Source organism: Anser anser, assembly GCF_964211835.1.
Source record: "Anser anser genome assembly, chromosome: 1".
In the NCBI taxonomy this organism is placed as follows: Eukaryota; Metazoa; Chordata; class Aves; order Anseriformes; family Anatidae; genus Anser; species Anser anser.
In genome coordinates, this window is record NC_139720.1 from 140,555,301 (window position 1) to 140,570,456 (window position 15,156).

At 40.0% G+C, this 15,156-nt stretch overlaps 1 protein-coding gene across 4 annotated transcripts in view; it reads left to right on the top strand.

Moving 5' to 3' along the window:
* GABRB3 (gamma-aminobutyric acid type A receptor subunit beta3) overlaps window positions 1–13,869 on the top strand; it is a 121,302-nt gene extending 107,433 nt beyond the window's left edge. For all 4 annotated transcript variants that reach the window (XM_083824249.1, XM_083824248.1, XM_083824250.1 and 1 more), the window contains one exon: window positions 9,893–13,869. In XM_083824249.1, coding sequence (XP_083680375.1) covers window positions 9,893–10,243 — 351 coding nt within the window. In that variant the 3' untranslated portion in view covers window positions 10,244–13,869. The remainder of the gene's footprint in view (window positions 1–9,892) is intronic.
* The last annotated feature ends 1,287 nt before the right edge of the window (window positions 13,870–15,156 follow it).

A 15,156-nucleotide genomic window follows, 5' to 3' on the forward strand; every position in this document is an offset into this window, starting at 1 on the left:
AGGATTAGTCCTGCCATGCTAATTAATTGGCCAACATAGCAGTACCGCTGTGTGCGGCATTGGCATCTGCTGCTGTTGAAGGCCAGCAGAAAATTATGAGTCCTAGAGAAACTTTCAGATGGGTTTCTGAAGCACAGTATTGTCAGTGCTGATTACACTCCATCCTATTTCCTTGCCTTGAGTATTATTTTGTGCAATGAATACCATTTTTTCTCCTTTGAAAGAAAAATTCAAGGCATTCAACAATATGTGATATCAGTGAGCCATGTCAGTTCCAGCAGAACGTATTTTCTGGCTAGAATGTTCCCAATGAGGCTTTTTCAGTTGGTTTTGTTGAGTAAGACTGTTTTTTCTATCAGCTATAAATTAGAGGAGTTCACAGAGACAAAACTACTACCTGTTTATTAAATACCAATATCATAAAAGTAATTTCAAGCTGTATTTTATGATTCTAATGATTCTGTCTGCTATGATAGATGTAATGCAGAACTCCACCTAATTATTGACACTCATATCTGTGAAATATTTTTTGAAGCAATCAATTCATTTTTGTCCATTCTATTATGAAACCAAGATCTCATCACAGTTGGCAGCACTGCTTAGGACTATGCTAGCGGGAAGAATGAGTTCCCTTTCCTGGAAAAATAAATAGTTATAATAATAAAAAAGCAAATGGAAGAAAAAAAAAGAGTATCATACTGAAAGCAATAGAGATTTTAGCTTCAAGCAGGTAACGCAGATGTATGCACTAAAGTTCAGATCTCCCAAGGAAAACCATCTGGCAGATCTCATCCATTTAAATGATTTATATAATTTGCTACACACCCAATACGACCCCATGCCTGATTGTACTTCTATATTGAGATCGATTGGTCTACCTTGTCAAAAGAAGTGTAGTGCCTTAACTAACGAAAAGGTGGTTTTCTTATACCCAGATCATGTCATTTTTATACTCCCCTGATCATACCATACATCACCCATTTTATCTCACTTCTAACTTACGACCTTTTCTTTCTTTCTGGACCATCCTAAGCAAATACTGTGCGCTGTTCTGACTTTTCTGCTGGTTTAATATTGACCATGTATGAACTGAACTTAAGATATGAGCAGCGCACCAGAGCTGAAAGAACATGCTGCTTTGTCCCTTGGAATCCCAGATGTGACAGGGAACTCTGTCTTCATACTTTTACTTCAGAACTTTTACTTCATAAAAGTGCACCTATTTATACTGACTGTGAATATTTGCTATTTCAATGCATTTAAGATAAATAATGAAGTATGGTCCCATTCCAGGCTTCAGCTGGTGAAGTCAACAGAGCTTCATTACAGTCACTGATATTACAGAAAAGTAGTGCCAGTGTATGACCAGAACAGGCATTAGGTAGATCAGAAATGTTCCTTTGAAACAAAGATTAGATAGAAAATGCAGATTCAGTGGGGGTAGGATGTCTACTCTTAATTTCTCATGTGGTAAACACTTTCAAATCCAAGGTAGAAAGTATTGCTCAGAGAAGGTCAGAGGTCCCATTGCTTTCAGGATGAGCAGCTCAATGAAAATCCATCTAAACTGCTTTGGACAAAGGTTACCAGAGCTTTCAGAGACCATAGCCCTGAAGGAGGAACACAGCTTCCATAGTTTTGGATCATGCCCACTGTATACTATGCCTTACAGGCATCCATGGTTGTAGCGGGACAGGTGGTCATGATGGAGTTTTTAACACATCTGCCAAGGAAGACAGTATCTGAAAGCTCTGCAGCCTTGGCTCGGACCTCTTCAAGGAGTGGTAAAGAAGCAAAAGAAGCACCAAACCTCTTCTTCGATGAGTCTTGAAGATTGTTGACTCTGATGGAAATAATGGCTGCTTAGCACTTGCTTGCTTCTTCCTTTAGAGCTGGGACTTGGGCTGGATGTCCTGGGAGAGGCTCACAGATGGAAGGCATAATGCACATACAGTAAGGGAGGCTCAGAGTCTGGTTTGTGTGAGTTAAATGAAATTATTGTTTTCATCACTTCAGTGAGGCTTCAGGCTTTCCATTCAGAAAGGCAAGGTTTCTATTACAGGGAAATATTTCAAATCTCAAGTGATTTAGGGCTGACATGCATTTTTAAAGGAAGAGAGAGTGACTAAAAACTGGCAACCCCTTTTGCAGCTCCTCTCACTATTTGGTGACTGTCAAAATGTGTGTGGTGGAAAAAAGGTTGAAAAGGTTTCTGGTATAAAACTGGAAAAAGGCATTACTTTTAGTTTGTCTCTAAGACTACCACTTTGGGTTGATCTTTTGTTTCTGTTTTGTCTTAGTAATTGAATTTGCTTGTATACGAACCATGTGCATGAGTTCCCTGTCATTGATTTAGAGCCCTAGCTCAGGGTGTAGTGACAGAACAACTCCGTGCTATATCAGGTCCAGCAATGCAGCCCAAGCTGGAAACCACAGGCTCATGTTGGAAGGCAGCACTAGGAGAGCAGAGATGGCACAGCACTGCCTGGAGTTCAGGCTCTGAGCCTGAACAATGCTCTTGTGATACCTGCGACTGGCAGCGGTGCTGCAGCAGTGTGTCTTGCTCAGACAGCGGGGAAGGGAGAAAGACGAAGGGAAATGCCGTGTTGTTTTCACTCAGGAGCGGTCTCACCCGTGAAGAGCAGTAGCACCAGCATGGAAACTGGTGGTGCTGTTTGTGCCTTACACATGTAGTGACTGAGGTCTGGAAAGCAAGGTAGCAGGCGTGGTTATAAACACTCTTAATGTAGCAAAAGGGTTTTTCATGCTTTCTCAGCTTTATTTGATTGTGGAGCAGGAGAATTTTAATAACAAAAATGTTCTGGGCCACAAAATGCACAGATTTGGGTATGTTTGTGTTTTATTTGATAACTGCTTTGCTTGGTAACTCTGCTGCCTCACACATGGAGTTGCACTGTGCTGTGTCTGAGGTTGTGGGTCTGGAAAACTGCACCTGGCACAGCTACCTCCGTGTAGATGCTGGTACTGCAGACGTGCCTCTCCAACGCCAAGCTTTCAGGCTCTGTCCTCTGAGCTGTTCCTGATGTGCTGTCACCAAGGCTTGCTGCTGCTGAGCTGCCTGTTGGCTTCCCTGCTCCCATCACAGCTTTCTGGACAGCTCTGCCCGTGTGTGAAAGCCAGCAAGCCCAAGAGCTGCAGGGGTAAGGGAAGGAAGAGCCGGCGTAGCATGCAGACTGCACAGCCAGTGTCACCTCTTGCATTGCAGAAAAGCAATGGGGAAGGGAAAACTCTGCCCTATTTTCTCCCATGTAGCACTGCTAAAGGTGGTGTGGTGACGGAGGCATGCCTGAGTAGACCGTATCTCTGGAAACGGTTTCAAAAGAGTCAGAGCTGGTGCTGAGATGAAACCTGAGAGAGCCTTTACGCATGACTCATGTATGGATCAGCAATAGACAACAAAGAGATTTTCACACATAGCTGTGTCTTCTTTTGACTGCTTTTGCATCATATTTTATTTCAGATAGCACACTTTAAATAGTATTCCTCTCTGCAGTCTTCCAGCTTATCCCAGTAAACCATAGCTACTGGAGACAAGCACAGGATACTCCTTTTTTGAATAAACCAATTTTTGCACACATACCAGTTTAGGATTGAAAACTCGTCCTGGAAAACCTCAATAAACTGGTTCATATATAAAGACAAGCTCTAGGGTAAAGGAAGAATGGGACCTTGATTTTTCCTAAAATATTTTTCCTGCCTGTGGTATCAGTGCCTAAATTAAATTCTTTTCTTTGTGGAAGAACTGACAGAAAAGAATAGGTGGCCTGCAAAAATGTTTTCCTTTGAAAATTGATCACCACTGCTATGGATCAATTCTATTTCTCCTGTTTCTGTTGGTAGTTTCAGGCTTCATTTGTAGCTCTCTGTGCACTTTCAGTTTTGCTGCATAAATTGTTTGTTTTAAATAAGGCTCAGATACAGCCTAATTTACAACTAAATCAGCATGAGAGAGCTCTAAGGCAATCCTGTTCTCACTTGTTGTTCCCTCTTGTGATCGAGGCTACTGGCATAATCAGCTGGTGAGCATGTGTTTTGGACATTGCTCCTTCTGGGCCAATCCACCGAGGTTATGATTTGTTACAGTCCCCTGCTAAAAATACTTCTTCGTAGTTCATGCTGTGGTAATTTACGTTTTTGGTTTGGTGGGACCAAAAGTTCAGCCCTGGGGTGTCGATCAGGAGGGTAGCTATCACACAAGCTCATTCAAGCTTCAACCCCCTGTGGCTGTCAGGCATGTGGGAAGAGCTTCCTTTGAACAAAAATAATACCAAACCCGTTATAAAAAGGCCCTTCTACTCAAGGCAGTTGCTGCATGGCTTTTTAGCTCCGGAGGTTCCCAGTTCAGACCCCCGCTGTCGGCCAAGGCAGCGGCTTCCAACCAGGCACTGCTGGGAACAGAGGCTCAGGCCACTTACATCTACTTAGGGCTTTTAAAGCACTGATAATCGTAGCAAACGCTCTCGCAAGTGGGATTTTCTTCTGAGAATGAGTATCTTGGCTGCTGTGGTAGAATTATCACTCGGTTTAAATTGGGAAATATGAGAATAGCAAAGCTGGCAGTGTTCTCCTGTGCATCTTCAGCTTTTCTGGATACTTTTTCTGGTACTGTTTTGAATAGTGGGATATTTCTGAAACATGAGTGTGATGACTAGGTGCCAAGTTTTGAAAAATATCTTTCAAGGGTGATGAATACAATTCCTGTGGGAAGAGCGCTAGTTCTGTAGCGTTTATGATGGGAACGTACACTGTACACCAGGGGGATCAATCGTGTGTGTACTAATTTAGTTCAGATACATCAAGGTTAGTTGTCAAATTCCATTCTTACTTGGTGGTTAGCAATATTAGGATGCAGCTTCTAAATTTTTCATATTCTTCATACTTTCCTTTATTTTCAAGATCTTTCCATCTTCCCAGTTCTGCCAGCTACCCTGGGTTCATCTACTCGGTAGCAACATAATACTATTTTTTTTTGTGCTTATTAATTAATATAAGCAATTTTATTAAAGTGCTAGGTAGAGAAATATCAACTTTTAGATGCAGTGAGGACGCTCAACAATATCATTTTTGTTGTGCTTGCAGTTTTAAATTATTTCTAAAAAATCTGAGGCGTAATGTGGTCAATGAATTTTTGCTTGAGGCACTGATAACACTTAGGGCCAGGTCTCTTGTTGCCCTACGTGTTGGAAGGCCATTTACGCATAAGTAAAGAAGATGGAAGCTGCTACCAGGTCGTGTACCCCTTGCACAGCCGTGCACGCTTGCACCAGGGCACACCAGGTGACAATCAGGTGGCTTGAGCCTAGATTAGGATTTCTACCAAAAGTAATTTCCATTTTATAATTTTTAAAGGAGATCTATTTTGTGGAGTAATATACTTGAATAGTAATTTTGATGTAAAATAGTGCAAGACTAACTACAGAGACAGCTTTTCTTGCTGTTATTTAAGCCTGCTATTTGCATTTATATTGCTGCAGATGATGGAAAATGTTTACATGGTATTTAAAAAATTGGGATTGATGAACTCCTAAACAGCAGCAGTGGGGTTCAAGCAAAATGCTTCCTCTTTTTATTTTTTGTGTAGTAGAATGAAAGATTTCTGAGGAAGAAGAAATTTCATTGTAAAGTACTCCTTAAAATTTATGGAATATTAAACAGAGAACTAAATGAACCTGAAGTAATTCAGACACTATCTAATAGTAAATCAAGCCTTATGGTAGTTTTCTGGCCCTAGTTAAGTGTTTTCAAACTGCATTAAAGCTGAAGTTTTCCAAGAATCTTGAAAGGTATTCAATAGCAGCCCTTTTCTTTCATGTCTTTAAAAATATAATACTTAACATCTAAACAAGCCAGTGTGGTGTTTTCTGGAAATAAGAAGTAGGTTGTGGAAGTAGACATTCCTGGTGTAAAAAGGGTGTTGAAGTTTCAGAACTACAATGTACCATCGCAGTAGAGCCTATTGGTGAAGGAGAGTTCCTGCAAGAGTAAAATGAATCAGTTTTTCGATGTATAAAATATCTCAGAGCATTTCATGTTTCTCAGCCTCCAAATGGAGTTACGTGAGGACCAATCTCTTCATGGTGCAGGAGCAGTAATTGTTCAGAGGTGGAAGAGATGGGGTTTGACTGAAATTGATTCTGAAATAAGATCATCAATTTCGCCTGTTTAGATCCATGCTGATTCAGCAGGGAATTCATTAGTGATTTGGTAGTCCGCTGGTTTTGTCTGCTTTGATGAGTTCAGTGGGAAACACTCCGTGGAAACAACCAGCCCTGGAAAGCGATGGGAGCACAGCAGTGAGACAGCCGCGGGAAGCGGGGAATGAGGGGGTTCAGGTGGGGCCAGCATCAGGAAGAAAGGAGGCCGTAGGAGGCCAAGAGACTCTGGAAAAGACAAGAAAAAGAAATCTTTAGGTTAAAGTAGGATCATGGGGGGGGCGGGGGGGGGGGGGGGGCAGAAATGACCAAATACTGTCATCTCTCCAATTTATAATGAGGTTCAAGAACAAACCTTGGCATTTTGGGGAGAAATTCCAGTGCACAAGCAGTTACATTTCTGAGCCAGGTGATGAAATTATCTCCTAAGGCTCATGAAGAGTAAAACAAAGTTTTATCAAAGACACTGGCCCTGTTTGTCACGTGTAGTCATGTCTGTAATCAGTTCAGCTACTTTTCTAAATCCATATTTGTGCCTGGAGTAAGTTTCCCTGGAGCTGCTGAACCACACTCACGTTCACTCCTGGAGGATTTTGCCTTAACGATATATTCAAGCAAACCTGAGTAAACTTGCACAGGATACCCTGCCATTGTCATGCTTCTTTATTCCCTGAGAGAGCTTGTGTACATTAGTCCAAGTCATTTAAATCAGTGCTTCAATCATTCAGAAGTCATGTTATGTACAAATACTTCTTAACATGTTGCAGACATTAAGTATTCATACTTCACAACAGCACCTTCAGATTGTCACAAAGCATTAGCATACATTGCTGTAACTTTGTGGTTTAGCTTTGGTGGTTTATCCAAAACTTCAGAAGGAATCAATACAATTAGTGAGAATTGGTCTCAAGAATATCTGTGGGCCAGAAGCCTGATTTCAGTTTCTGCAGATCTCTTCTCTCCATCTGCTCCTTCCTTGTATTTGGCATGCTTGTCCCTCAGTCTATTAACAAAGAGATGCATTTCAAAACCGGGTTTCCAAATATGTTTCATTGGACATTTGCAGAAAATATATGCTGTCATGCAATTTCATAGGACATAACGGTATGTTATGGCATTTACAGAAACGTTGCCACTTCCTTGACCACCTTTCTGGTTTGATTTACAGATGCAGTGACAAACAGTGAAAGGCGGCAGTATCACTGAAAGATCAGAGGCAGAAACTACATTAGGGTGGCATGCAAGGTTGGCAGATAAGGTGAAGCAGGCTGTGCAGTGTGATGAAATAAGTAGAATCAAATTAATCCTTTCTCCGGGTAGAAGAAACCTGAATATACACCCTCCAGAGTACAAGCTTTCAACTGACACCTCACTTACAGAAGTCCAGGTCTCAGTGGAAGGATGAAGTACCCAGGGACAGGCTAATGTCTGTATGTAGGTGGCAGACAGAATCAGGAGAGATCAGCAGGCACTGAGGAAAAAAGCAGCTGACATCTGTGGTGGTTGAAGGGAAGGTGAGCAGAGACCTGCAAAGAGAAGGCTGTACTACCAAAGTGGAGCGCAGTAAAATGGTCTCTTCTGGGGCATTTTGTGTAAATTGAAGGAACTTGATGTAACATTTCTTAAAGCCTGGGAGGAGATGGGAAAGGAGATGACGTGATGAGTAGGGGCCTGGATGAGAGATTAAGTTTTAATCTTCATCAGGAAGTTACAGGTTGTAGAGATATTTTACACAATGCTATCACAAATCCTGATCATAATTTGTACTGATTGCGGGAGGAACAAAAAAGAGCAAACTGAAGCAGTTATTTCCAGAGACCACTCTATGCAGTGATGGTGTCCACAGTTGTATTTTATAGCTGTGTGTATTCCCTAGTTGCAGATCCTGCTCAACAGCATGAACTAATTTCTACAAACCTCAAGCCCATATTTTTGTACCCAGTGGGTTTCTGCCATGGGAAAAAATAAATTCTTAATCACCACTGAGGCTTCTCCACCCCATTGTTTTGTTTCACATTGTTTATTTTTATTTATAGGCACTCATCAGCATAACGTACCATTGCCTACAGCAGCAGGATTTGTTGGATACCTTAGTAATTTTTTTTTCTACTTGCTTGTATGTGCGTTATGTGTTCATTTTTCCATTTTCAAGAAGCTTGGCAAAGCATTACTGGTATACATTTTTTTTTTTTCACAGAGAAAAGATAAGCTGTAGCATCTATAGTTGATGGAGGAAATATACATTTTACATAATTTTAACAGGATTGAAAATATCTAAATGCGTATGGACAGACACATAGCAACATATACTTTTAATGCCTCACACAAAGCTTGGAAAAGAGCTGGTATCAGATGAATGTATGAACTTCAAAAGGCCATGACAATAGCATGTTTTCTCAACTACTTTCATACTGATGCTTCTAGGATGAGGTGTTCAGATGTGGCACTGTTAACCCAGATAATGTAGCGGGTTAGTATAAGGTATTAATGAGCAAAATCTCAGGCTGAATCGTAGATGAATAAATTGTGTAAATAGAACTGGAAATTATCCTGGCCGTGTTTTGCAATCCATTTCTGACTCAGGGGGGAACTGGGTTCACTGGAACAGAGTCACACAAACATTAACTAGTTGAAAATACCCAGCACAGAGCATTTATTTCATATCGAGCGGTCAGTTTTCTTTCCCAAAAGCTGGTGGGAAATCAGAGCTGCACCAGCTTTGTTCTCACCAGCATGCAGGGTACAGGGCAGAAAGGGATGTGGTGCTCCAACCCTGAGGCAACCAAGTACTGACTGAGACGGCATCACTTGGGACTTCCTATCTGTGCCACTCGTGGGAACTGAAAGCTTTTGGGGGATGAAGGAGCTGTACCCAGCTCTGTGCTGCTGCTCCTCTGCTGCTACAGGATGGGACTGAGGAATCTGGCCTAAAGCTTGTTAAGGGCTCTAAAGGATCAGAACCGTCCTCTTACTTACTGTAAATGGCATTGTGTTGCTCACCTGTGCTCAACACTGTGCTCACCTGTTAGGTCTGGGGGCCAGAGGGAGGAGTGCCACCTGCTTCCTCAATTTAAGTGTTCTTCCTTGCCAAAGTTCATCACTCTTTAAGATCACTTATCCAAGTGGAAAAGTCCCATGCTTGTGCATTTCCATGATTACAAAACAGTGTAAATAACTTTGGAAGGAAAAGTTTAAGAGAAAAGCTGTAAATAAGCTCCGTGGTTCCAACATACAGAGAGTTCATCGGGCCAGCACCATTCTTGTGATTTTATCAAACTTCACCTGCACTTTGTTTTTCAGTTTTTAAAACGTGCATAGAAAAAGAGCTTGTCCAGTTTAATTTAATTTCCTGCTGTAGCAGAGAGAGGTTGCATCCCTTACCCTCTCTCCCTACTGCACTGAATTACTCCATCCTTTAAAACACAGCTGGTTTAGATTGAGAGGAAAATGACTGCTTTTGCCAAACACAGTTTTATACTAGATTTTGGGAGTATGATAACCCTGTTTGTAACAATATCTAAGTACTTGCCTCAATTTAAGCAGATGAGTATTCCTTTTCTTTTTTTTTTTTTTTTGTAAGATTACCGATTACCACATGCTTAAAATGAATACTTCCTTTCTTAAAAGACATATGGTTTTGGAGATTAAAATACACCCACGTTTTGCTGATATATGTCAAATCTTTTGAAACAACGTGTATTTCTATTTTTGCCCCTCAGGTGGACACCCATGGAAATATTCTGCTAACATCGCTTGAAATTCACAATGAGGTGGCAAGCAACGAGGTCACAACCAGCGTCACGGATGCCAGAAATTCAACAATATCCTTTGACAACTCAGGAATCCAGTACAGAAAACAAAGTTCACATCGCGAAAGCTTTGGAAGGCGTTCGTCAGAAAGAACAGGCTCCCATAGCAAGAGGAGCCATTTACGAAGAAGGTCTTCACAACTGAAAATAAAAATCCCTGATCTAACGGATGTGAATGCCATTGACAGATGGTCAAGAATGGTGTTTCCATTCACATTTTCTCTTTTCAACTTAATTTACTGGCTATACTATGTTAACTGAGTGACTGAACTTTTTTAAAGGACTTCAGTTATAACAAGTGAAGTACTACTTGCCTGCAGAGTTTATATATATTTATATATAAATATATATATATATGAACTTTTACTATGTAGAGAATACTCATGTATGTGTGAATACATACAGCAAAGAACTGTGTGTGTATGTAAGCACACACTGAAAAGCAAAGGTATATGTATGCACACATATGTGTACACACTCATTCTGAGGTTATGGACAATGTAACATAGAATGCACTTTGAGGAACTTTTTAAATTGAAAGGCAGGTGTCGTCAAAAACAAGCCTTGAGAAAGTAAGTGTTGTATATTATCACCACAGAACTTCGATTGTCATAGAAATTTTCAAACAGCTGTAATGGTGTATAAAGTCAGTATTTAGTAACATTGTTTGTAAATGTTGCCATACACACTAATCATAAAGCGATAGAGTTACACCGGTAAGTTTAAAATAAGTCGTTTATATTGCAGATCCATCAAGAACAATTTAATCAAGCCAAATTTATTTTTCTTTGCTAAAATATCTTGGTTTTATATGTCATAATACATTTTTCCAGTCCTGAACAAGCATCGTTTTTAATGATCTCTTGCTTCCTCTTCTGCAGTAAGCAGGTTGATCATAGGAGTGTTGCTCTAGGTCTTTGGAGACACATATACGTTCATAATATTTCAAACAAGCATTTTAAGTGTCCATCAACAGTGAAAAGAATCTTTTGTAAGTACTGTAAGTGTACAGCACATTTTCCTTCCCTTGGACTGGTTCCAGCTGCCATGTCATTTTGAAAGAAAACAGCACATTTTTAGTGTAATTTAGGTGAGAATTCAACTACTGTCAATGTGTTCTACATCTGCTATAGATTTAAAGATTGTTATTCCAGTGAAAGCATAGAAGATGTCTCAGGTTATTTGCTACTTCAACATGAAACCACCTAGCTGTAGCATTTTTAAATATGCATTCACATTATTTAACATTTCTTATAACATTGTATGTTAATGTAAAATATATTTGCATAATATGCATATACGTATATTTTCTCAATGTTTTTCTTTCCTGTGCTTGCTGTCGTGATCGCATGCTATGTCATATTTTTGTTTCTGTGATGTTACAACTTTTATTCTCTAGAATTGAACAAATAGAGCACTTCTGATACTTTGATTCAGCAATGGAGCATTTTCATATTTTATTTATATACTTAAAATATATACGTGTACACTTCTAAAGCTAGTGTGCTGCAGTCACAGATCACAAAAGATAGCAAACAGTATGTTTTTTTTCAGCGTTAATTATGTTCAAGCACATTCTTCATGGAAATGTGACCAGTTTGGTTTTCATTCAAATTCATTCCCTTAGCAGGGCTCCAAGTTTTTTCAGTCTAGTAGGTTGTAGTCGTCAAGGTACGCCGATTTCAGATCTGTAAACTTAATTTGTTATTTATCAGAGCAACCTTTCTAAAGAAAAGAAGATATATTTTTTGTATGCAGTGTTTCTATCATGTACATTCACAAATACCAACAGGTACAGTAGCATAAGTAGATTTAAATCAAGAATTCAGACCCTGCCACTTCTCCTCAGGTAGGATTCCTGGGGAATCAATGGAAAGCTGTGGCAGACAGAGAGCTTCGAATGCTAGCTAGAGACATCTATGGGAGAAAAATGTGTAGATATGCATCTACCAAAAAAAATTAAAAGGAGGGTATGATACTGAAAAGTATCATCAGTTACAGAGCCATTACTTGGCTCTGTAATGACCCGCATTCTCACTTGATTTATCTGCGAAGAGAGCAATGATACTTGTGCTGTTGCCCTGTACAGTCCATTGCTGTTTCCACCCCTGATTCTTTGCAGCTGAGTTATGAAACTTTGCTCTGGGCTGAAACACAGCACAGAAAGTCCTGGGTGCCCACCCCGTGGCGCAGGACATACCTGAGAGCTGCCCCGTGAACAGCAGCGCACTCCTCGCAGCCGCCTCGCGGCAGAGCCGCAGTGCGATCCCCACCACCCGAACCTCGCCTGCCAGTGCCTGCAGGATCAGCACCGCAGTCCTGCTGCATCCTTGGCAGTGGTGCAAAGTGGCTGTAACTGCAGTTTTTAAGCACTGTAGCTGCAAGCAACTGTGCAGTATGAAGAGCCTCAAAGGAACCCACAGAGCTGGAGCAGAAAAGCTTGTGGTTTTTTTTTAAAAAAAAAACCTCCTCACTATTAGCTATCATTGGTAAACCACAATTATGGGCTCTTTACTATCTCTGTGAAGGGATTACAGAGCACATTGTCGTCATTATATTTAAAGTAATAAAACAATTAACAGCTCCCCAAAGTATGTATTTAGATTTGTTGAAATCCCTCCCCTGTTTTTATCGTAGCATCAAAATACGATTAAACAAAAAAAATCTGATTTTAATGAAACTTCAAAAGAGTAAGCTTTGCATTGGAAAAGTTACCCTAACAAAATGATCGTTGAGCAAGTCCTTCAGTAAGTGCCCTAAACAACTGTGCTGGAAAATGGGATTCGAGAACAGAGTGGTCCCACGCTGATGATTTAATCACAGTTCTCTCTTTTCTTCAAGCTCCAGCTCCTAGAAATTATCTGATCAGGCAGGGGTCTTTAGGAACAAGAAGAAGAGACCTTTTATTTGTGATACTCCACATCTTGTTGAAGCCACTTCTCCAGAGGCTTCAGTCAGGATTTTTAAGTAGGCGGGCAAATTGCAGTCTGGCCTGAGTGAAGAGCAACATGCATTGTCAGGACCCTGCATGGGCAAAAGAACCAAGTCTCTGAGGACTCTTACTGCTTGCCGGGGTGAGAGGCAGTGTGTTACTGCAGCCCCCTTCATGGATCAGTACTTCCCCCTTTTGTCTCACTGCAAGGAGTGAGCAGTTGTATGTTTCAGGTTTTCATGAGGTTTTGCATTCATCAGTCTAGCTGAGTTCCGTGGGGCAGAAACAGCTTGGTCTTTGAACCGGCTGAAGTCTTGGTTGGACTTGAAGAAAGCCAGGAAATACTCCCGTAAGGTTAACACGTCATCCTTAACACGCATTTTTGTGCCTTTTTTGCCAATTCCCTTCCTCCAGTCCCAGCACCACTTCTTACACACAGACACACACACAACCATGTGTTAAGAACAGTGTTTACCTTGACCTTACATTTTCTGGCTGTTGTCACTTTATGCTAGCTGCAGTGTATGACTTTAACTTAAGGATTTAAGACTAAAAAAAGAAAAAAAAAAAAAAAGCTAATTCCAACCAAATTGCACCAGAGTAATGTATTTATAGCTAATTAACTCATTTCTAACTCATACTACTATAAATAACATTTACATATCATTTGTTTGTAAAAGGCATTAAAAAAAAAAAAAAGAATCTATCTTGTGTTATAGCCCAAAGGGTCAATAAAAAGTAGAAATATTATGGTGATTTAACTCGAAGTTGATTTCATTCCATTGTAAAGATAAACTAAACCCCAGTCTTATTTTGCTTAAGGCACATCTATGTATTTTTGGTATTCTTCAGCAGTGGAAAAAAAAAAAGAATCGTAAAATGGAATGATGAAGAGATGCTTTATGAAAATATTGATGAATGAATATTCATTTATTAAAAAGGATTTAAAGATCAATTGCTTCTCTCTCTTTTTTTTTTTTTCTGGGGATGGAGGAAATATGTCAACTAAATTTGGTGCTTGGCTAAATTGTAATGTTTAATTAGGTTTTAAATGTCATGTAACAGTCTTACACAGTTCTGAAGAAAAAAATAGATGAAAGTATTTTTAAATTGACACACAAGTAGAAAAAATGGATTCCCGAGCATTAAACTACTGTATTTCCTAGTGTTTTCTGCAGGAGATTAATGAAGAGGGAAAACTACATCCACTGACTTGGCAAGGTCCTTAATGGGAACCCAACCTCTCTTCCACCTGGGGCGCTGCTTCGTAAGAGCAGAAAGGTTGTCCTCTGCTTTACATGCAACCTCTGCCTGCCTAGGAGACAAGAGAGCCTTTGATATCAAAACAGGAAAGTGAGGTCCTGTTAATTTGTTCCATTAACCTTCATAAATATTTCAAAAATTAACCAAAAAACTCTTTTCCAGCTATGCTAATTGTATCAGGAATGCTAATTGTGTTCATTACACTTTCTATTGCTAGCTGTTAGTAGGTTATTTTGATACTGACAGATTCGAAGAGGGGGGTTAAGTTCATTTTAAGAATCCTCTAAGGACAAATGGAGATTTGGAAAGCACGCTGTCCTTAAACCTGACTGCCATTCTTTGTGTTGTAACAAGCTGCCACACACTTGCTTAAATTTCATGGTAGCTAATGGTACGTGTCACAACTTTTAGGAGCAGGTAAAATATTCAGCACCACAGATTTGATTGCAAGGCCTGTGAAGTCAACAGAAAGACTCTGTTCAGTTCTAGCACCTCTTCCCAGATTGTAAGTAACGTCTATTGTCTATTTACTCTAGTACAGCACATACTGTAGAGCAGAAAAAATTACTGATGTCCCAAGCTTATCTTATTGATGGGGAGTGTCTGGGTAAGAGATATATTTCCTTCTGTATTTTGAAGCTAATGTATGGATAGATATTATCAGTTAATATTAATATTAATTAATAAGGTACTACTAATTGTATTAAAAGTTTTCAAGTCCTATTAGATATGTTAGATTGCTTTCCCCAAATAAACATGGTCCTTATTATCAAGGCTATTTTTGGTTTCCCAGTCGCAGCTGTCAGAACAGCGAGCACTACCCGCTAATGGAAGAAGTAAGGCAGACCAGATGAAAATTAAACTAAGCATGGAGGGAATCCCAAGGCTGAATTTTCTTTGAACAAAGACAGAATCTCTCAAAAATACCTCCAAACTTTCCTGCAAATAAAAGGTCTGAGCTTTTATAAAATAATTTGAG